Raw genomic sequence first — 23,805 nt, forward strand, 5'->3', positions numbered from 1 at the left:
GAGGGGACTGAGGGGAGACCTCACTGAGGTCTTCAACATCCTCCCGAGGGGCAGCTCCCATCTCTGCTCGCTATGACAGCCCAGGGAAGGGCTGGAGCTGTGCCAGGGCAGGCTCAGGCTGGAGAGCAGGCAAAGGTTCTGCCCCAGAAGGTGCTGGGCACTGCTCAGGCTCCCCAGGGAATGGGCACGGCCCCGAGGCCGCCAGAGCTCCAGGAGCGTTTGGGCAGCGCTGCCAGGGATGCCCAGGGTGGGGTTGTTGGGGGGTCTGTGCAGGGCCAGGAGTGGGACTGGCTGATCCTGGGGGTGCCTTCCAACTCAGCACATCCTGTGATCTTATGGCACAGAGCTGGGAAGGAACCCTGGGCTCAGGTGAGGGAGCTGCAGGCTCAGCTGAGGCTCCCTGCCCTGTGTACCTGCAGGGCTCTGTCCCCACGGAGCTGAGAGCACATTCCCATCAGTGCACTGGGGGAAGTGAAGGATGTTCCATAGGCCATGGGATGCCCTGGGCCCCTCTGCCAGGTGACTTTGCTGCAGTGAATCGTGACCAGGAGAGCTGAGAGCTCAGGCCTGTGTTGCCAGACCCATCTGAGCAGCAGGTACAGCCTGGGCTCACACAAGCAGCCTGAGCAGCACTCCCTGATTTCCCAGTGCTATGCTCACGTGTGCTGGGCTGGCTCTGCACACAGGAGCTTCCTCTGACCTCAAACTCCAAGCTGGAGACCCCTGCAGTGCTCGGACATCCTTGGATCTGTGTGTGCATGCCCTGAATCACGGGCACAGTTGCCGGTCCTGTGTCATGGTGACCCTGCCAGTCCATTACCCACATCCCACACGGTTCTGGGGAGCAGGACCCACCTGAGGCTGCTGAGATGGGGTAGCCATTCTTCCTCCAGGTCACCTGAGGCTCTGGTGTCCCACTGACCTTGCACTCCAGCAGGATCTTGCCGCTGATGTTGACCTCCAGGTCCGTGAGGTTCTGGATCACGTACGGCGCCGCCTTCTCTGCAGCCACAAAGGGAAAGAGCCCCCAGTCAGCTTTGGGGAGGCACCTCCCTCACCTCACCAGCCCTCCTGGCATGGCCTCTCGGGGCTGGGTGTGGCAAAGGTTTGGTTGATCAGTTGATCAAAAATCCCCCAAAGGTTCTGGGAGGAGTGGGGGAGTTTATTTGGTTTATTTTCACACTGCCTAAGCTTAAGTTTGGCTGCAGCTCCAACTCCTCATCCTCTGAAGAAAACGAAGGACAGGGAGTAGGAGGTGCACACACAGAGTGAAGACAAAAAAAGAGAAAGGAGGAGGCAAAGAGGAAACAATTCTAAAGGTTTTATATCCTCCATCAGGAGTGCAGTTTTCTCCTTATTACAACCATGGTAACCCCCCCTCCCCCCACTTTATATTCATTTATAAAAGGTGCAGGACAGCAACGAATAAAATCACAAGCACAGCATAAAAAGTACCCCAAACCTGCAGTAAGGACAGAAGCTGAGGGGTATTAGAAGATTGCAAAGACCTTGTTTGAATGGGGAGGGAAGGCAGGTTTGGAGGGGCATTTCCACGTGTGCTCTCCACAAGAATTGCCAGACAAATAACAGACCCCAGTCATTCTCAGAAGAATGAGAGCCTGATTCCAGTTCTCCATGGATGTATTCCCAGTCCAGCTGGGTTTTTCCCATAGCCCAGCTGTGTAGGTGTGTGTGTAGGTGGAAATCTGACTGACTGCATAAAAATATCTCCCAGAGGAGAGGAAAAGGAAGTGCCTGAAGGCAGAGTGCTGAGCAAGGCCAGTGCCTCACGGCAGGGGATGCTCACAGGTGGCCCTGGTGCTGTGGGGACCAGCCAAACCATCATCACTACCTAATACCTGGGTGAGAAATGTCCTGCCCTTTGTATTCCCACAGCCAACAGAACCAGGCTGGAGGATCTTAGGGAAATAAAAGAGCTGGGGGCTTGGGTATAAGTAAGAAATTAATTATTATAACAAAGTGTATCCCTCTTACCCGGAATAAATGGCACATGCCACTTGATTTTACACTTGCCCAGGGACATACGGGATCTGCTGGGTCCAAATCTACTCAGGTATCTCATCCTGGCAGCTGAGAGTGGGTGCCAAAGTCATACAGATCTGGGTGATCATCCCAGGTTACAGTTGTGCTGTCAGTAAATGGTGGGTGATGCCTTTTGTCCTCAGTCAACTCTAAATGTACACCCAGCATGGAGTTGGGAAGATGAAATTCTGCTGAAAATCACCCTTATGTGATTTCAAATATTTTATCCAAACCCAGCAGTGGCTGGGTGAGTGTTATCCATGTCAGGCTGTCAATCCACACGGAGTAAATAACAAAATCAAACCAAAGCAGGACCCAAAGCTTGTATTAGGAGAGGTCCCAGTGCCACCCTCCCCTGGCACATACCTCTGACCAGGAGCTGGCTGTGCTGCTCCAGCGTGTCCGTGCTGTTGTGCTGGTTCTGGGCTCGGCACCTGTAGAGGCCACTCTGCTCCCTCGTGACGTTGGGAATGAGCAGGGTCAAAGAGATGGAATATTTGTCCATTTTCCTGACCACAGAGTGGCTGGGAGCCGGCTCTGAGGAGGGGTGGTACCAGGCCAGGTGGGTGTAGATGTACTTGGAGGCCCGGCAGGTCAGCTGCACGTCACTGCCCACGATGGCCGTCACTTGGGAGGCTGTTTGCAACCCAGAGGGCACATCTAGGAGGAAGGGAAAACGTGTTTGGTATTGAATCCCAGCTGAGAAGATCTTTGGCTGCCTGGCTGCTGCTTGGGGGTCAAATTTCCAGTGGTAATGGAAGGAGCCAGGTTTAATGAGGCACATGCTTGCACGTGGAAACAGGCACTGGAGCTGGGAATTAGGGAAGTGAAGGTCGCTCTCACTGCCCAGTGCTGACCTGTGCTAGTCCAGCCCTCAGCATCCTAAATCATCCCATCTCCAAGTAATGAATTGAAAGCTTATAAATAGAAGGAGTTAATGGACTGAGAGAGTTTAATCAGCAGCTGTTTCTATCCAGGCAGATAAATGTGTTTGGGAGCTCTTCCCTCTCTATCTGCAATCAGGACTGGAAAGTATTAATTGCAGAGGAATAAAGAATCCATTCCCATCCCTCAGGAGCAACACCTTCTTCCCCACTGAGCAGTCTCCTCAACTCTCTCTTATTCCAACTGTGCCAATATTTATTTTCATCACATGTGCCTTGGTGGATGTTTACTTGATCACTGCTGGATTAACTGATCTAATGATGTCCAAGTCCTTGAAGCCCTTAAGTTTAGCCACAACTAAACTTAAGAGTCATGACTCTGACCTAGCCACGAAAGAGTGAGCTGTTTTTGCAATATTTTTAGTAACTTTTCACTCCAGAAAAAAAAAAAAAAAAAAAATCCATTTTCCTGAAGTGGTGAACTGAATCCATTTGAAAACAAGAAAACCTGAGTGGAAGGCCAGAGCCTGCCCTGCAGACACATTCCTGCAGGAGCTACCAGAGACCTGCAAATAAATTTGGGCTGGAAGATACTCTATTCCCTTTTGATTTTGTTAATTTTAGGGGCCTATTCACCTGAATGAAAGCTCATGGATAACCACAGTGACCTGGAATTATTCTGCTGTCTGTTAGGTCAGGATTTTTAAGCAGCTGAGAGTTCTGAGGAACCTCTTATCACTGTTACCAAGGACGGGACACCTTGGGAGGGCTCACTCTGGGCCACCTTCTGAACAGGAACAAGTTTGCCCTAAGTCTGAGAGATTATTCAGAGTCAAGCTGTTGGTGAGATGCTTCCTCAAGCCAGGATGAGCTGGGTGGGACGTTGAGAGGGACAGAAGTCAGAGCAGAACAAATGTGCACTGCACCTGCCATCTGCAAATTCCACCTGGAATTCAGCCAGGGGCTCCCACTACAAAAGGTTCTGCAGAAGCTGCAGTTGAGCACAAAGAGTGAGGCTGCTGAAATAACCAATCTGCCTTATAATAAACCATATATTCTATAAAATACAGAGCCCTGGAGGAGCTTTCAGATGTGATTAAAAGTCTCTCTTCTTCACGAGTCGCCTAGAGTAGAACCCATGAGCTTTTGCTTCATGGTTTTTAAAGACTGGCACCAGAAATACTTCACAAAAGATCCAAAAAGAGAAGAGAACCCCTCAGGCCACAGCTCTGGAAATTGTTATTTTTCTCTTCTTTCCTCGTGCTGGCGTTGCAGTTTGCTCTCTGCAGGGTGTTGTTAGGCTCAGTTGCTCTCTCTTGGTGCCAACTGTGTGCTCAGGCTGCCTTGTGTAACACATCCACTCCTCACTCCTCATGTCCTGTGCTTCCAACATGTCCAACTGCTGCTTGTCAGCACGGGGGGAATGTCTGAGGCCACCAAAACCTCTCGAAAAGGGAAAATTGAGAGCCAGGGAAAAAAAATGGGATGTGGCACGAGCAGCATTTCAGCATCTCCTGAATCTCTCAAAACTGGGGACAAGTGCTGCATCCCTTGGCAAAAGGTGCTACCTTGGGCATGGCACAGCTTGGGCTGGAGCATTTGGGTGCAAATTCCCAATGAATGGGATGTGTCCATTCCCAAGCCCTGAGTTGGGAAGGATGCTCCATAGTTTTGCTTTGCTGCTGGACTTGGAAGTTGCCAGGTTTTTTTTCTACCAACTTAACATTCTGGGAGCAGAGGCCTGGCTTGTTTTTCTTATCATTCCTTCTTCTGACATTTTTTATTTAGCATTTTGAATATTTTTAGCCAGAACCTGTGCTACTCTCTCCCATCTTGTTTGCCTTTCAAGCAGCTCTTTCAGCTCCAATAGAATATTCATTGATTTTCATTGCAGTGGAAGGAAAAAGACAGGGGAAAAAAAAAAAAAAGTTGCTCTCTTCTCTCTTTCCTTGCTCCTCTCTCTCTTTTCTCCTCCTACCTGGATTATCAGGGGAGTGAGTGCAGCTTGGAGAGCACATTATAAGTCAGTTCATCCCTCAGACAGCTTTGCTTACATAATCCTGAACCCGAGCAGTGATTAACTTCCTCCCTCTGAACAGATACCGTGTTTTAGAAGGCTCCTAATAAGTTGGCTAAAAGAATGCACCATGGGGGCCTTTTCCCTTTTATCAGCAGCCACCAAACATTTGTCTTTGGTTTTGTGTTACAGCATAGTAGCTGCGAATTTCCCTCTCCACCTTGCTGGATTCCAGGGCAAAAGAGGGAAAGAAGCCATCGGGGAGGGGGGGGAGGTAAAAAGGCAGCATAAATCAAAGGCAAGTCTGGCTCCATTTGTATTTAAAAGGAATTAATTGGTTTTAATTTCCTGTGCTTTGCACAATAATCTGTGTAATTCAAAACTTCTGCTCGTACCCAAATTCCAGCCCTGGGCCTGGCAGGGGGGGTGCCCTCAGGAACAGGGATGTAGGGAAGGGTGAGCCCCACTATGAGGAACGGTGCTGCTTGTCAGGAATCCTGTCAACACGTCGGCAATGAGCAGTTTGGAGTGGCACAAACTCCTAGAACAGCCCAGCTCATCCATTGTTCTGCTATCTGAGAGCAGATTTTTATCTCCTGCTGGAAATGCAATATTTTCTTTCGGGTAGAAATCTTTAACTCCATTTTTCTCAGTTGTTTTGGCAATCAGATAAACCCTTGAAAAAAGGGCTTTGGTTATTATTTGTTATTCTTATCATAATTCATTTATATTCCCAGAACAGTCAGAGTTTTCAGAGGGGTGGGATCCCACTTTGCTGAATGTAGTGCAGTCAGACAAAGGCTGGAATTTGATTTACTCTGGACCTGCAGCCCTGTAGAGCTGCCCTCTCCAAGGTGCAGAGCAGAGATTAGAAGGGAAATTCCACTTGCCCATGGCAGAGAATCCCTGCAGGAGACACCAGGGCAGCTTTTCACTGCACTGGGGAGTTTGCAGCCTGCCTGGAATGTCCTTTGGAGCTGGAGGTGGACAATGACATTTCTGAGCATCTGCTGCCTCAGCCAGGGCTTAAACGGGAGCTCTGGAGTCAGAGCAGTGGTGGGAAAGGCAGGCAGGGTCAGATCTTGATTGGATTGAGACAAAACAAAAATCCTGGAACGAGAGTTAGGCCAGGGCACAATGGAGAACAAATCCCTTTAGGAGAGACTCCAGAGGGCTGCAGAGGGACAGTGACAGTCAGGACATCTGCAGGAGGGGCTGTCACTGCATGAGGAGATTTCTCATCACGCTGGACCCCTTATAAGGTTTGGATTCTGAGTGATCTCCAAACGCTGCCGACCCTTCATGAAATGAACTCTGCTGGCAGAGAAATGATTTAAAAATAGAGCCCAGTGCTATTTCTGGTGTCCGTGGGAGTTTTTGTGGGGGCTCTGCAGTGGAAGAACAAAATGGTTGCTGACAATTATTCCACAGGGATAAATTAATTTTTCTGCAATGAAGGTGGTGGTGGTGAAAACATCAGACTGAAGTGAGCACATTCCCAGAGAGCAGCCTGGACAGCACCTGAAGAAGTATCCCTGGAACACTCTGCCATGGCCTGGGAAAACATCTCAACCCTGCCCCAGTGGAGCAGGGGTTGAGGGAGTTGAGCCTCTGTATCACCTTCAGGTTTCTTACCAGGGAGAAGTGAGTTCAGCCCAGTTCAGCCAAAAGGTTTGGCAGCAGCTCAGGGAGCCCCAGGTCATTGATTGGTAGGAGATAATGGGAGAGGAGCTCTTTAAAATCAACAAATTGCTGAATTTGTTGTGGGGTGCCACAACTTGCAGCTGCTTTGCAGAGAGCTGTGAAATGCTACAAACATTTCCCAGATGTCCCAAAGTCCCACGTGTTGCTCGTGTGCTCTCAGGCTCTACCACAGCCTTCAGCTCAGCCTTTGGGCTCAACCTGCCCAGAATGAACCTGCTCACATTCAGAAAGTGACCAAGTTAGAACCTTGTGCTCTTGGTCTTCCTCTGTCTGGAACCTCACATGTCCCTCAACATTGAGACAGGAGAAAACTCCTGGGGGGAGTAACCTGGAGCCTGCTCCAGCTGTTCCAGCTGTGAGGACAACCTGCAGAACTGTCCCCACAGCCTGGCCTTGCTGGAGCAACACTCAGAGAGGACCCTCCCGTGGAAGGACTCCAGCCTCAGGTCACTGCTGCTGTTTTACTGCTGCAGCATGACCCACTTTAGCACCAGGATGGCCACATTTAGAAAGTTTTCATTCCTTTCTAATCCAGAAACACTATTTTTAAATACAGCCTTTCCAAAAGCCAGTCATGCTCGGTCAGCATCTGCCTCTTCCCCGGAACAGCACAGACTCCCAGTTTCCCCTTCACAGGCTGGAATAAGCCTGTCTTGCCAAGCCCTGTGCACCTCCTGGTCTGCTTTGGTGGAAACATTCCCACCAGAACCACTTCAGTAATTTCATCCAGTGATTCATTTCCTTCATAATTAAAACTGCATGATTAAAACACTTGTGTCTCAAAGCATTGCTAGATGGATCTTAAAAAAAAAATTGGAATATTAGCTCACTGTGGGTGGAAAAAACCCCTACATAACTTTATTCCTAAAATAAACCAGAGTTGTGCAAGGTGCATGGGATGATCCAATCCTTTGGATCTGACCTTATCCTTGTGGCTTATTGAGTTGCTGCAGCTTTGGGTTTAGTCACCAAGTGTGGGAGTTCTGTGAAGAGCTTGGGTAACCCACCCAGACATAACAGCTGGAAGAATTCCCAGCAGGACACTCAACACTTGGAAGTGGTGAGGTGTAAAATTAATAGCTGGTCTTCAGCCTGCCTTGGACATGTTGGGGACCTCTGATATCTAAGCTGTATCTCCCCAAAGTGCACCTTGAAGGGCATTTTCCTAAGTAAATAAGAGTTAGAGCTTTGGGAAATACCTTTTGGAGGCTGAAAGCCTCTCCTGCCCCCATTGGGGCAGCACAAAGGAGCTCTAATGGAGGTGAAACCTTTCCCTGTATGGCACCAGCTTCGTTATTGTTGGATGGCATTTTTCCTCCTGGCACTTGTGTGTAACACCAATGGGAACAGTGTTTGGTGAGCCCTTTTTGGACAGCAGGGTTTGAAAGGTGCTGGATTCCTTTGGAGCAATGGAGTCAAACAGTCCAGGAGGGAAAAGAGGCACAGGAGTGCAGATCCCTGCCACGAGTGAGCTCTGCCTTCCCAACTTTCTCCACGGACAAGGAACCAAGCAGTGAGAATCAGACATTTACTTTCTGCACTCTTTGTCCTAAAAATTGATATTTTGATGCAAATCCTGCCAGCCAACATCCACTCATCCAGAAAGTGAGTGCAGAAATGTTTCAGTTTTGTTCTGGGTGAGCACTTGAACAAGGCTGCCCCTGGATCTCCTCTCTTTTTGAGCTGCCATCTCTGCTGAAAGAGTTATGTAGATCTTGATCTCACTCCTAAAGAATTCCTGTGCTGAAAGGTTAAGCAGATATTTGTTTGGATTTGTGTTCTTTGGAGAACCTCCTCCCTGCAAAAGGGCACTGCGAAGGCCAATGGCCCAGGCAGGGCTCCAGTGTCACTGTGCAATCAGCCCTGGACAGGGCTGGATCCTGGCCTTGCTCACCTTTGCTGTGGCTGCTGATTTCCTTGGAGACCAACCTTTCCCCTGGCTCAGGGAGAGGCTCCAGCCCTCTGGAAGACCACAAAGGCCTCAGCTTTGCCAGAGGTTTCCCAAGGACAGCGCTCAAATGTCACCAGTGTTGCTTTAAGACACAGAGAGAGGGACTTGGGGCTGCAGCTGCATCTGGAAAGGGCAAAGGGACATCAGGTCTGATGCTGGACATGTCCAACTGAGCTGGATCCTGCCTTGTGTGGGGTGAGGAGCCTGGGATTGCTGGATTGGGAGTGCTCCAAAACACAACACACAGAGATGGCCAGGAGTCTGAACCAGCGCTCACCAGCCCCGTCAGACTTCCAGGGAAATCAGAGCAGCAGCATCTGCCTTGGTGTGGTGTTTCTGTTGTTTACCTGACACGTAGAACTCGATGCTCCTCTCCTCCTCGCCCACCTTGTTGGAAGCCACGCAGTAATAGACCCCCGAGGCACTGCTGTTCTCCGTGGTGAGGGTGCTCACGATCTGCCAGGAAACAGAGAACAAGGACTGGCTCTGAGGGTGGGGCAGCCCTGGCAGAGTGTGTGGGAGGGTAGAAGAACTGTTAAGAAAGTTGTTTCTATTTAATAACAGGTGAAGGTCCCAGACAAGTGCTCCTACTTGGTTTTTGTCTCACATCATCTCGACCCAGCTGATTCTCTTCCCTCCTCAGTCCTAAACCTTCCCCTTCCTTTTTTCCCCGTCTCACCGTGAAAAGCAAAGTCCTCCTTCAAGACACTGCCAAGGTCTTTGTGTGACAACATCAGCAGGAAGCTGAACTGAGGAGCTTGGAGGATCCATCCAAACACAGTCCCACATCCATCTTATTCTCTTTCCTGCCTTTCAGCTCTGGGTTATGTGGGGAATATCCACATTTGCATGGGAAGCAGGTGATTCCTATGGATGTGGTACAAAGAGTATTGCAGGATTTTGCTTTTCCCCTCGGAGAAGGGAGGGAAGAGCATGGCCTGGGAGCCCCTTGATTCCAAGAGTGTTCCTTGGAGCCACACAGGACTCGTTCAGCGAGGCAGGAAGCTCTGGAGAAGCTGCCAGTGCTGCAACACTTGGCAAATGCAGAAAGGGAGGATCCCAGAGAAGGAAGGAGCACTTGTCCTGAGCTTCACCCCATGGGACAAGGAGGTGGGTCTGTTACTGCTGGGGCTGAACTCAAACATGTCCTCAAGAACCTGTGTTCCTTAAACCTGCCAAGGCCCTCGCTGGTGAGGCCAATCCATGTGGCACTGCCCTGTCCTGCTGCAGCCTCTCAGGCTCACACAGGAATATCCACAGGCTGTGGCTTTAATTATTCCTTGTATTCCTTTGGACTTTGCAGGAAAACTGGGCCTGACCCACCAAGACAGAGATTGCTCTGCTTCCCCTGCAGCCATTCACCTGAGGAGCTCTGAGCCCTCACATTTGGAACAAATATGACTTTCTTTGCCATCCTCTCTAAGGCCTTTGAGAATCAAAACTTATAACACCCTCTGGCCCTTTGTCCTTATCTCCAGAGAGCTCTTTGAAGTGCACAGAAGCATCTCTGGACTTTCTTTTTAATATCCTAAACTAAACTCGCACAAGACATTCCTTTGCCCCGCCTAAAGCTGCCCCATGAGTGTGTCTATAGCTGTGTGGGATGTATTTTCTGAGTTATTTAAGATTTGCTGAGATCTGGCACTTTAAATCCCGCAGGGAAATGAGTTCCAAAGGTTTTGATCCCATGTGCATTTGACATTCTAACGGTGAGCATTTTCAGCAGAGTAAGGGGTGAGTGGAAAAGGCTTTACTTTTCATGGGCACCAAACACAAGAACGGGGAACCCCCAAATTTAGGGGTGGAAAAGGAGAGCAGCAAACCCAGCTCCCTCTGGTGTCTACCACAGAAAGAGCTGTGCACTCCTGAGCGATTTATGATGTGAAAACAGCTCTGCCTTGGCTATAAAAGCAGCCTGGCCATAAAAGCAGCCTGCTCCTCCTCCTGGTGCTGTCCTGGAGCAGTGGCCCGATGCCACGGGCTGTGAACGAGCACATGTTCAGAGCCCTGAGCAGCAGCCACTGCCTTTGGAATTCCTGCTGAATCAGGACCAACATCTTTGTTCTCATGGATCCTAGGATTTCATGTTTGGGAAAAGCCAATGTAAATGTCCATGCTGAGGACAGGAGGGGATACATTTGGACAGCTTTTTAACAGCAATTAGTCTTCCTAAGTGACAGCTCTAGCTGGGAAGTGGAGGATAACGCTGTAGAGCCAGTCAGAATCATAAAATATCCATTTTGGGACATGTCCAAAGTGTTCGGGGTGACACTGGCGCTCTTCTAAACACTGATGCAATGCCTCAAGCTGCTTGGTGGCCCAGAGGTAAAAGCTCATGAGCACACACACACACAGATGCTGACATCTCCAGCTCCATAACTCAGGAAAGGTCTGGTGGGGCAGTGGGAAAACAAAAAAAAAAAAAAAGAGCAAATAGCTATCCTGAGACCTCATCGGGGCTAATCTCAGTCTTGTCTAGATATGAAGGTGAAAAGGATGGTAAATGACAGTGGGAAACAATCTGGGGACAAATTCTTGGGAAAAAAAAAACTACTGAGGGATAGAGAGAAAGTAATTTTCTTGTTTGGATGCTCCAATCATTGTTGTGCACTTGGATACCAGCTCGTTACACACTGAGCACCAGAGACAAGGCACTTTCCTGACTTGGCCCTGAACTGGCACCTCCCAGAGCCCTCCAGATTGTGACTTTTAAACCAGCAGCATCCAGCAGAGATCTTCATGTGATCCCAGAGCTGGAAATTCAGGATTTTGAGTGATTTTCTTGTAAGATGAATCCCTTGGAAAGATTGTGAACCATTATTTCACTCCAGCTGTGTGCTCCTGGGTAAATCCCTGAGCCTGACAGCCCAGTTATCATTCCAACATCTGAAATAAAGTTCTCAGTGGTCAAATTAAGCTAATCCTGAAAGGTTTGGTAGTTGAAATTTGAAATCTGTGAGTATTTGGTCATAGTGGCAGGTCGGGATAGGGATTTTGTTCTTCTAAATGCCATCCCTAATGAAAAACTGGTTTGAACTTGAGCACCCAAACTCAGGGATCTTCTCCCATTGTTAACAGTGCAAACGATTGCTCTCTGCAGGGCCACAATCCCAGAATCTGAGGACCTTTAGTAGACAGTGGAAAAATTCTGAGGGAATATCCCTGTGTGTGCTTAGTCCATGCACCTGGAGAAGCATTTTCCACTCCTGGAATCAGAGCCAGGGTAGAAAAGCTTGAGACATGTTGGAATGAGTCCAGAGGGGCCCCGGAGCTGCTCCCAGGGCTGGAGCTCCTCTGGAGCCAGGCTGGGAGAGCTGGGGGTGCTCAGCTGGAGAAGGGAAGGACACAGGGAGAGCTCAGAGCCCCTGGCAGGGCCCAAAGGGGCTCCAGGAGAGCTGCAGAGGGACTGGGGACAAGGCATGGAGGGACAGGACCCAGGGAATGGCTTCCCAGTGCCAGAGGGCAGGGATGGGTGGGAGACTGGGAAGGAATTGTTCCCTGGGAGGGTGGGCAGGCCCTGGCACAGGGTGCCCAGAGCAGCTGGGGCTGCCCCTGGATCCCTGGAATCCAAGGCCAGGCTGGACATTGGGGCTGGGAGCAGCCTGGGACAGTGGAAGGTGCCCCTGCCCATGGCAGGGGTGGCACTGGATGGTCTCTAAGTCCCTCACATCCCAAACCCTCTGGGATTCCACAATCAAGGCAGGGCTCACCCCACAGCTGTTTCTCTTGCCTTCTACCCAGAAAACCCAGAGCACAGCACTCTCTGCTAAGCTGAATGATGATGCTGTAATTGCCCTAAAACTTTGTGTCTCTGCACTGAAAATGCCATTAATGAACTATTTACAGCCTGGAAATGTGCAGTTTCCAGTTCCCCTGCCACATCCCCAGCTGCCAACATGCTGCAGCCACAAGTGGCTGTCCCAGCCTCAGCTCCTGTGCAGGCAGCACTGGGACCAGGCTAATTAATAACAAATTATTGGCATGTAGTGTCTAGACATCTTCCTAGTGGGAGCTGGATGGGATCCTGGCAGCTCACTGCACACCAAACACCACACATCCCAGTCTGGACTGCCTGGGTTGGATTTGGAATTAAGGGCTCCATCTCCTATTACTTAACCCAAAGGCCACCCAATACTGTGAGCCCGAGGAAGGGATTATTAGCTAATAAATAATTACTAGGAAAGAATAAACTAAGTTTAAAACTCAATAAGCAAAGGAATAAAATGACTGATCTCTGAAGAACAGCTCTGACAAGTAAATAGAGCTTGCTGCTGGGAAAACTCCTAATGGGAGAGTTCAATAAAGTCCATATGTAATGTTCCTGAACTGATAAAAATAACTTATTTTAGAAGCAGCCAAATAACATTCCCCAGCCGTGCACCATGAGTGTTTTAAGACATCTTGTAGTAAGGACAGAGCAATGAGACCTTTTTTAAGCTGGAGCCAGCATGAATTAATATCTCTTGTTATTCCTTGCTTTCTCTTTGCTTTGTCTAATCCCTCCCTCCGAGAGCTTTAATTACCAATTCTTCCTCTTTCACTTCGTTAGCTGCCCGTGGGCGAGGATGAGGAGGGGAAAACATCAGTGGAAAACTTTTCAGCTGTCTGACTCTGGCAGAGCTGGGCTGGAGGTGGCTACAGGGAGATGGAATTATAGGAACTTCACCAGGGACCCTGCACAGAAAACATTCAACTCACTCCTAATCCATCCACTTGAGTGGCACACAATAACACTTGTTTGCAGAGCCTGACAATGCTGATCCAGGATCCGAGTTCATTCACTCAAAACACGCTAAAGGATGGATTGAGGATGAGTGATAAGAGAAGTCTGGGAGTTGGCTGAGGACTTGCAGCTTTGCTCCCATCTCTGGCAGGGGGTGTTTCTCTCCCTGGGAAAGGGGAGCAGCCAGTGCCTTCCTCAGGGTGAGCAGAGCTGTGCAGTCAGGAAAGGTGCTGGACTGGGCTGGGAACTGGGCAGACTGGAGGTTTGAGGTGCCTCTGGAGGAACTGTGGCATGGAGGGACTGCTCACCCTCCAGCCCTGGAGCAGGTGGGTAAATCCTGGCTAGTCCTGAGCGATTACCACCCCCTGCTCCTTCCTCCAGTGATGGCAGCTCTGGAATTCAGGAGCCAGAGAAGACAAAGGGCCAGTTCTGATGTCCGTGCTGCTGGCCAGGCTCTCACCAGACCCACCAAGGACAGTGCCATGTGCTCCTGTGCCTGGGCAGTGCCTGAAACACCTGGGCTGGTCTCCCAGGGGGTGCTGCTGTGTCCCAACCCCTTCCCTGTGGCTGTGCCCCTTCCCTGGCACAGCCTGGCATGACAGGGCTGGAGGAGCTTCCTGAAGTGACAGATTTGAACAGCCTGGCTGAGCTGCTCACACACTTTTCACCACACACATCCCACTGCTCTAATGTAGTCTTTTTGTTCCTTCAGGAGGGCTAAACTTGGCATTTTTGGGTCAGTTTTCTTGAGTGGTTGTGAATTTCACCAGCAGAAATGTCCACGTGGCCCGGCCACTCTCATATAGACATGAAAGGGAGAAAAGAGATGAAAAGAACCCCCCAGTGAGGACTGAATTATGCATGAGCCTTGCTATTCTCCTCTGCTGGTCTCAAGCTCAGGCCAGTTTGTTATTTTGCTAACAGGAAAGAAAATAAAATAGCAACCTAGCTCCTTGTGACTTGAGAAGCCAGGCAATTCCTGCAGTCACGGGTGTTACACCTGGTGTGAAAAAGGAGATTCAGAGGAGCCATACAGTGCTTTAAATCCCAAAGTGAGTTCAGCACGGGCTCAAAACCCCAGGGAGAATGAACCTATCCCAGTGCAACTGCCTCAACCCCTGTCTGACCAAAACTTCACTGAAACCCATCATTACCTCAACCATAACCACACACTTTTCCTTAGGAATGAGACTCAGGCTTAGGAAGGCAGGAGGAGGTGAAATTCACTTCTCTGTCTGTGGAATACTCGTGGAATAATCATTGTGAGGATGATGACAAGAGAGCTCGATTTTACATGGCACTTCTGTCAGGAGATGTCTGAAGAGCTTCATGTGATCAAAGAGCACCAGTGGTTTGCTGGAAAAACCTCTGCTTGCTGCCCTGCCAGCTTGCTTTGGGCAACCTTCTGGATCTGGTGATTCCAGGGGAGTTATTCCCATGTTTTTAGCAGCTCTAAACAATTAATGCAAGTTTTCATATATCACTGGACCAGCTTTTATTGCTGCAGCTCCCAATGGTGAACTCTTGGTGCTGACAAATCCTAGAGCCCAGGTGAATTCCACCTTCTGCCCAAGACTCCAGTGCTCATGGGACTGGCTCAATTCCCACAGGAAAATCCCAAACCTCAGGTAATCCCAGGTTCCTAACACAGCTCCTGAAAGCTCAGACTCCAACATCTTTATTATTTCATCTGCTTGGTCAGTGCAGATGAGTTATTTGCTGGGATGTGGTGGGAACGGATTGGGCTGTCTCCTGTCTGTTCCATTCCTGGTGGGAATAACGACTGATAAAACTCAAGGAAAAGTCTGAAGACTTTTTCCTCAGTGTCTTTTTTTAAAATGATATTTTTTAATATAAAGATTCCAATTAACACAGAACCTTGGGTTTCAGAAAGGGGGAAGGACAGGAATTGTCTACAATGTAAGCAGGGAGACCAAGTGCTGAATGCTGAGATTCCTATAATTCAGTTATATTCATTTGAATAACTCTTAATCAGGACATAAAAATTAATATAAAATGCCTCAAACTGTGTTTTCAGCCAGGAAGAAAAATAATGAATATCCCATAAATTGTACAATTATGCAGCTGGTAACTTTAATCATGAAATATGTAAAAGCTGAAGTTAAAGGGCTGTTAAAGGCTGAGCTGCAACCCTTTAGAACACATCTAAAAATGAACTCTTGGGGATGCCAGGGGAGTGCAGAAGGAGCAGAGGTGGCTGTGCAGGGCAGAGCGAGGAGCAGTTGGGGAACAAGGAGATCTTTGAGGACTCCACGGGGTGCTGGTGTGGAGGCTCCCTCGTGGTCCTCACTTTCACAATTCAGCAACCAACAGGTATTTTTTGAGCCACAGCAATTGTGAAACCCTTCACTTTTATATGGGGACTGAAAAGAACTTGAAGAGTGATCATAAGACACAGACCAAGCTCTGGGACACCAGATCATGTATTTAGACAGACTCTATATCTATATCTAATCTATATCTATATCTATATCTATATCTATATCTATATCTATATCTATATCTAATCTATATCTATATCTATATCTATATCTATATCTATATCTCTATATCTCTATATCTCTATATCTCTATATATCATCTATATATCTATATATCTATATATCTATATATCTATATATCTATATATCTATATATCTATATATCTATGGAGACAAACAGTAGCCCTGAGAGTCTCAAAGCTCTTGTCAGCCCATGAAGCAACAAGAAAGTCTTAGAAAAAGAGGAAGCTTTAAAGGTAAATGTCACCAAACTCCATTTTTAGAAATAATTAGCACTTTTTAGAGAGCTGCTTTTACCTAAGATCTAAAATTCTTAAAGAATACACTAAAGCCAGATCTTAAGGGGCACTATGCCATCTAAATAAATCCAATTTATAAATATCTCCCAGCAATGGAAAAACTCAGGAATGAGAGGCGAACACTGATTTTCTCCTTCCCAGCCCAAGCTCCATGTTTTCAGAGCTCTGGTTTGGATTATGTTTAGAACTGGAAAGTCTCCCTGAGAAAGAGCAGATGGCTGAGGCACTGATCCTGACAGATGCTGATTTAGTCTGGATCAAATCCAGAAGAGCACTTTAGCTTTGTGCTTAACTTTAAGCACAGGAGTAACTCCAGAATTATCCCATGCTCAAAGGTGAACCAGGATTTGAACAGCAGCATCCAGCACCTTGCAGGATCAGACACTGAACCATCTGGACCATCCACCTCCAAAGCTGCAGCTGCAAACCCACTCCTGGAGCCAGCAACCCCTGCAAGTCCAACAGGTAATCCCAGCCAGAGCCCAGCAGAGCCAGGAGGCCCTGAATGCACAGCAGATTCCCAGCATGGACATGTGGAAATCAGCCAGTACCACCTGGGGGACACTGAGCAGGTAATTCCTGGTGGGATCTCTCAGTTCACACAGGCAGGGTGATCCCAGGGCTGTTGGACAGGGAAGCAGGCAGGGAAGTGTAGGAGGAAGGTTTCCCTCCTTCATTGTCCCAGTGAAGTGGTTTCAGCCCAGGACCTGCACACTCTGGAAATCAGAGCAGGTACCTGTGGCCCTGCAGGGCTGCACAACACACACTTGGTCAGCTCCTGCTGCTGGGAGTAGGGAAAACAGGGCAGGACAAAGGGGGCACGACAAAGGGGGACAGGACAAAGAGGGACAGGACAAAGGGGGCAGGACAAAGGGGGACAGGACAAAGGGGGACAGGACAAAGAGCTCTCCAAGTGTTTAATGAACTCAGAGTCCTTATCAGTGTTCATGACAGCACCCCTCAAACTGAACCACTCTCACACTTTCTCAAGACTGAGGGAGACACGGAGGGTTTTGACCCCAAAGTCTTGGGAGAGTTTTAAACAGGGCGTGTGACATCATTCCCGAAGCCCAGCACTTGTAAACAGCAGAGATCTGAGATGATCCCAGCGCTGGGGAATTCCAAGCATGCAAAGAACCCTCAGCAGCTTGGGAACCACGAGCTGGGGGTGAGCATTCCCTGACATCATCCCCATCGTCCCACACATACCTTTGGTTTATCCCCCTGCCTCATGGGGGTGTTCTCAATGCTCCTGATCCTGTTTCCTATGACTGTGTTCTCCTGAACCGTAACTTTTGGCCCCTCAGGACTGCACCTGGAGGTAGAAAAGCAGAGATGGTGTTCAAGGTAAGCAGGGAGGTGTGTTGGAGTGAGAGAATGTCAGTCTTAGATTATAGTCATAGGTCTGAAAAACTCCCCAAAGCTGTTGCTGCTGGAATCTGTTACTTCTTTGTAAAATTCCTTCATTCCTTCTTTGCAACACTTCAAAATTATTTACAAAGCACCTTGACAGAGGCAAACAAAATCAGTTCATGACCAGCAATGGACCCCCCCAAACTTTCCAAAGATTGAAAATGGAAAATACCGGACAGCTAATTCAATCATGTCAGTTTAATCTGGCTATTATAAGTTATCTTTCCAAATTCTTAATGCCCGTCACTCCAAAGTTCAGGGAGGTGGATGTCGCTGAGTGTCTGTCTGTGCTCAGCTTCCAACAGGAAGTGTGGGCTGAGGGAGCAGGATGGATAAATTCTGGGATAATGACAGCAGAAGGCTCCTTTAATGCTGCACATTCCACAGGTATCACTCTTCATTTTGGAATATGGGCAAGGAGCAGAGTGTGAAAGATGTCATGTGGGAAGGTCCAACTGCACCATCCAGGGCAAGAAGCTTTCCTGTCTTCCTGAACTTGGAAAAACTAAGCAGAGACACAGCTCTTCTCACTCCTAGAAAAGCAAAGGCTCTGAGCCCACCACGGGGTTTCAGGAGGTGAAATGAATATGGACTTTTATAGGTGCTGACCAAGGGCTGATGCTGCAGAAAATTCATCCATAAATCAGCCGTGCCTTTGCCAAAGTCACACAAAGCACAGGGGCAACACCCTGGGTCAGGGGAGGGTTTACAGCTCTCAAAGGGGCCTAATTAGAAGATGTCTTGAAGGACTTCCTGCAAGGCACAGTCCTGTCCCGAGGATGAAGGGGGAAAGCTCAGAGGAAGTAAATCACATCCCAGCTCTAAGGGACAATGCTGGTGCTCAGGGATTCAAAGGGCACTGCTGAGGCAGAGTGGGGGGAGAGAAAGAGAGAGAGAGGAAGTCAGACAACAGGAGGAAATGGGGGCTGTGTCATTTCCCACAGGAATCCTCCTCCAGCTTCTGCTGCAGAAAGATAAGGCTGCCCCTGGGGCCAGCAGAGGTAGAGCCACTCTGCAATTGTATTTAAATTGATAAGATCAGAGAGCCAGAGAGCTGCAACAAGGGTTATGTGAGGTCCTCTGCCACCAGGTCACTGGTTTGGATCTGGTTTAATTCGGCACTCATGGCCAGTTCTCTCCCCCTAGACACAAAGGTCTGGAAAAGATTTCGGGTCATCTCTGTGGCTTTCCTAGAGGATGCAGAACCTCTTTCCACGGGGTGTTTCCACCCTGCTCTTGTTAAGCCCCTCCCAAGCAGAGCCCCTGTGCCTCCTGCTGCCCTGCACCGCCAACAACGCCAACAAATCCCCGGGTTTATTCCCACAGGAGCAGAGTAACTGCGGGATACCTCCCTGGGCAGGCACACAAGGTCCCTCCCAAACTGAGACTGGATCCCCCAACATCCCTGTGCTGCACTAGAGAGCCTGGGAAAGGACTCCTCCACGTTTCTCCCCTGTCTCACAGTTTGCCATTCACAGCAATAAATGAGTGAGAAAATAAGGCACCATCCAGCAATTTTCCCTCTCACTTTCTAGACTTGTCTTCATTTTTTTTTACAAATGGAAAACCTGATTTCATCCCTCTCACTGCAGGGAGGAGCTGAAGTGGTCAGAAGTGTGCAGGACCTGGCTCCTGCATGTGCCCAGGAGCTGCCAGGGAAGCGACTGGGCATCAGCCAAGGCCTCTCTCTGCAGACCCCTGTGCTCAGGGAGCTGCAGGAGCAGAGGGAGTGTCTCCTTTAGGCAAAGCTCCAAAGCCATCCCGCCTGTTCCCTGGCCTCCTTCCTCTGGCAGCTCTGACCCAGTGACTTCGCTGGGTGTTCACACCTCAGCCTCCAGCACAGAAGGGTCCCCAGTAAGACACAGTTCCCTCTTCCAGTTTCTGGGACACAGAAGCTGCCACAGGAGCCTGAGCTCAGCATGCACGAGTGAAGACAGCCCTTGGGAAGTGCCATGAATCCCACATGGATTTAAGGAAGTCAAACCTTCAGCAGGTTTGTCTGGCAGAGCTTGCAGGGTAAAAGGTTTGTTAGCTCTGCCCACAAATCCTGCTGGTTTTCCTTTCTCAAAGCATTCACGGCATTCAGCAGCTCTAAGGAAAGGTCTGGGAAAGTCACAGGGGCATTGCTGGGCAAGGTAAAGGAAATTCAGAGATCTTTAGTCACTTTAAACTTACTTAACACAGTTCAGGTAATACAAGGTGCATGAACACAGACACCAGCTGGGCTCAGAACCCTGGGGATCTTCACTCTGCTTGTGGTTTCAGCTCAGATGAGTTAGGATGGAGGGGAAAGAAAACCTGACTGGAAACGACCCAACAATTCAGGAAGATGTTCACCCGTAGGGATGGCACTTACAGGGTGTCTGTGAGGTTGCAGGGCTGCCACTTCCACTCGATCCTCGGCTCGGGATTCCCGCTTGCTGTGCACTGGATTTTGTGTTTGCTTCTCAATTCCACCCGCACAATCTTATCAAAATCTGTTTCCTTTTCATAGATCTTGGGTCTCTCTAAAGGAAAAAAAACCACACAAAAATGCAAATGAGCAAATTTACATCCATGGTCATGTTTCTATAAAAGGTTTTGAAACATTTTGCTGGGAGAAGTGATGATCCAGTGAGGCTGCTGGTGTTGTGGGGAAATTCCCAGTAATTCTGAAAATACTCCTCCACAGAATCAAGGGTGTTAGTCATGGCATTTCACAAAATACATTGCAATGCTACCACATTCATCCTAATCCCTTCCAAGTGTTGGTGTGGACCTGCTGGACTTCTGGAAAATTCATGCCATGGAACATCTCTTGGGCAGGGGCTGCAGGATCGGGATCAGTCCATGGACTGTGGGCAAAAGGGGATTGGAGTGCTGATGTCAGCTCCTGAGACGAACCTTATCAGGCAGCTGCTGCTCTGCAGGGCAGCCACCAGGTCCTCAGGGCTTTGGGACAAAACACCTTTTTCATCTGAAATCTTTCCTCTTCTGTGTGTGTGTAACGTGCACTGGATGGAGGGGACAGGAAAGCGAGGAAGGAGTGGTGTGGGGAAACACTTGGAGAGAAATGCCAAGAAGTTCTCACCAACCACACACCCATTAAAAATGTCACGGCATTACTCACATCTGGAGGGGCTGCAAGATCACACCCTCGCACTGGAAATCTCTCAAGAGCAAACTTGTGACACTTTCAGGGCTGCTCGTTGCCAGCAGGAAAGAAACGCTTTGTCCTGTCTCCTTCCAGCTCCCACGGGAAGGCACGGAAAGGAGAAATAACGGGAAAAAAGCCCCAAAGTGAAGTGAACTTTTCCTAACCTCGGACAGGGTGGGTTTGGGTTTGGGGTGAAAGCACAGGCTCTTCCCTTGTGCAGACAGCTCTGCCCATCCCTGGCCCTATCTCTTTGTCTGCTTCTCATAACAGGAAATCAAACAGATTTATTGGTGGGGTCCCTCCGTGGGACACCCCTGTGCTGCCAAGAGAGGCTGCTCTGCACCGAGGCCTTCTGACAAGCTGGGAAGTGAATGTAGATTAGATTTCTATTTTTTGGGTTAACTTATTTTTTCTGCTGTCAGGGAGGCCCCAGATACGTAAATATGAGCTATTGCCCACCTCATCAATCTTGAGCCCTTTCCCTCTTTTTTCTTAAATAATCTTTTTTTGCCTTCCAGCCCCCTTAGGAGAGGACTGACCAGGCTGATCCCGGGTCTTGGTGGGACTCTCACTTGGCATTTCTCATGGTCAGACTCTGAAAGATCTTCTGACCTCACCAGTGCCTGAAAACACATCAGTATTTCCTTCTCCACCCCATGGAAGCATTGACTGGAGCAGGTTCAGCCATATTCCATCCTGTCATAAAGCACTGGCTGTTTGAAGGAGCTTCAGTAGGTCCTGATTAACATTTCCCCTAAGGAACCCAAACGCTGGCCCCTGTTTGGTGTGGCTCTCGCTGAGCTGAGCCGTAGGATTCCAAGTGCTTGGAGATTCCTGAGCAATTCACAGGACAAACTATTGGGACTAACAGTGAATTTCCTTAGCTGGCCTCTCATTTCCCACCAATAAATTATTTCTGATCATAAAAATAATTCTGTAGATTCTCCCCAGAGGGAGAAGCACATTTTTTATTATCTCGGACGCTTTTCTTTTCAGTCTCAAATCCTGTGTTTGACACGCCTGGACTGACCTCAAAAGTGTGATTTTCACTTGGAGAAAGACTCAAAGTTCAGTGTGAAAGGTTACACAAATGTTGTGTGAAAGGTTACACAAGTGTTATGTGAAAGGTTACTCAAGTGTTGTGTTTTGGGCTGTAAAAACAAAACTTTACACACTTGGGCAGAGGCACTGGTGTTTGTGTGTGTGAAGGAGCATGGGGAGACAAGGGTTGATCACAATCTTTTAATATCAGGACATTTTTCTATGTTCTTGGCTGACTGTCATTTAAATTGTCCTCCTAAAAAAGAAATATTAATTTAACTTGATCCAATTCTAACAAGAATATGCACGACTGAGGAGTGAATTCTTCATGCCAAAATTATGGCACATTAAATGTGACTCGAGACCTAAAATGAGTCAAAATGATTCATCAATTGAAATAATCATTATTTATGATCAAGCAATTATTTTTTTAAGTGTGAGGGTTGGCTAGAAATGCCTTCCCATGTGTTCTTTCACAATACACAGAGCAGGGTGGTGGCTGACTGTGGGCACGAGTTCAGAGACTGAAGCAGCTTTTCCAAGAGTCGGTGCCTTTCCCCTGCAGAGGTGGTGACAGAGGTGGTGTCACCCTGCAGGTGACCCTGCTCAGCTGTACACAGTGGGGACAGGGCCCTCCCACACCCCACTGTGCTCCCCTGGCCCTGCAAGGTGCTGGAGCGCTGCGGGTTTGTGGGGGGAAAGTGGGGTCCTGCTATGGGGGACATTTCTTGGGGTGAAACCTTTCCAACCCTCTGCCCACTGCCACGGCCATCTCACCCCTGAAGGCAGCTGGAGCTTTGCCCTTCCCCTTGCTGGGCCAAACCCTATTTACAGCACTTCCACAGGTGATGGAAAGCCAAGAACTGGTTTCTGTGGTGGGCCTGGCCCTTTGGATTGGCTCAGACCAGCTGGTTCCTCAGGATTGGCACCTGTACCACCCCGGCTCCCACATCAGCCTGTGGAGGGGTTTTGAGCCCAGAGCCTGGTGTCACTGAGGGTTTTGCCTTCATTCTTGGACTTGTTTGTCAAGCTGAGAGACTCAACATTTTAGAAGCTTTGTAGCCAGGGATCAGTGTGCCCCAGGCCCCAAGGTCCTCTCCAGAACACATTCTGTAAACTCAGGTAGAACCATCCAGGGGAAGGTTCCTTGGGGAGGGGGGCTCACTTGAGCCTCTCATTGGGGAATCTTTGATAGATCTGCTAATTAATAACACCTATAATGTTATACCAGATCTTTGGGGCAGACTCAGCGGGGTGCATCTCCATGCATATGACCTGGGTGTGTGCACCTAAGGGTCCTTAAAATAAATACCGAGGTAAAATCCCTTTTCCCCTTCTAACCGTGTATGACTCTTGATTTTAAGACCAGGAAAAGGCATCAAGGGGGTACCAAGCAGAGTTTCAGGTAACTCTCTCCATCCCCCTCCGGACAGAGCTTTGCTCTCCCTTTCGCATTTGCCCACTGAGCAGCACAGGGGTTGTGCACAAACCCCGATCCCTGCTCATGTCCAGTGTGGGGCAGGCTGTGGGTACACAGCCCTCTGCAAGCACTGCCAGAGCACTTCCTTCCCTTCCTTCCCTTCCTCCCTTCCTCCTTTCCTCCCTTCCTCTTCCTCCCTTCCTTCCCTTCCTCCCTTCCTCCCTTCCTTCCCTTCCTCCCTTCCTCTTCCTCCCTTCCTCTTCCTTCCTTCCTTCCTTCCTTCCTTCCTTCCTTCCTTCCTTCCTTCCTTCCTTCCTTCCTTCCTTCCTTCCTTCCTTCCTTCCTTCCTTCCTTCCTTCCTTCCTTCCTTCCTTCCTTCTTTCCTTCCTTCTGAATTCCTTCCGAATTCCTTCCTTCCTTCCTTCCTTCCGAATTCCTTCCGAATTCCTTCCTTCCGAATTCCTTCCGAATTCCTTCCTTCCTTCCGAATTCCTTCCTTCCCTATCCCTATCCCTATCCCTATCCCTATCCCTATCCCTATCCCTATCCCTATCCCTATCCCTATCCCACTTTCTCCTCCCCAGGACCTGCCTGCTCCCCCCAGCCTCTGCTCCCATGGCCCTTGCCAGGCTGAGCTTTCTCGAGCAGAAGC

At 49.0% G+C, this 23,805-nt stretch overlaps 1 protein-coding gene across 1 annotated transcript in view; it reads right to left on the minus strand.

Annotated features, from left to right (window-relative positions):
* Positions 1-23,805, minus strand: part of LOC138110602 (vascular endothelial growth factor receptor kdr-like) — a 121,063-nt gene that overhangs the window by 35,214 nt on the left and 62,044 nt on the right. The window contains exons 10-14 of the mRNA XM_069015706.1: positions 19,913-20,063; positions 17,353-17,458; positions 8,947-9,055; positions 2,410-2,703; positions 856-1,002 (exon numbers count right to left, since the gene is read on the minus strand). Coding sequence (XP_068871807.1) covers positions 856-1,002; positions 2,410-2,703; positions 8,947-9,055; positions 17,353-17,458; positions 19,913-20,063 — 807 coding nt within the window. The remainder of the gene's footprint in view (positions 1-855; positions 1,003-2,409; positions 2,704-8,946; positions 9,056-17,352; positions 17,459-19,912; positions 20,064-23,805) is intronic.

Source organism: Aphelocoma coerulescens, chromosome 4A (assembly GCF_041296385.1).
Source record: "Aphelocoma coerulescens isolate FSJ_1873_10779 chromosome 4A, UR_Acoe_1.0, whole genome shotgun sequence".
NCBI lineage: Eukaryota > Metazoa > Chordata > Aves > Passeriformes > Corvidae > Aphelocoma > Aphelocoma coerulescens.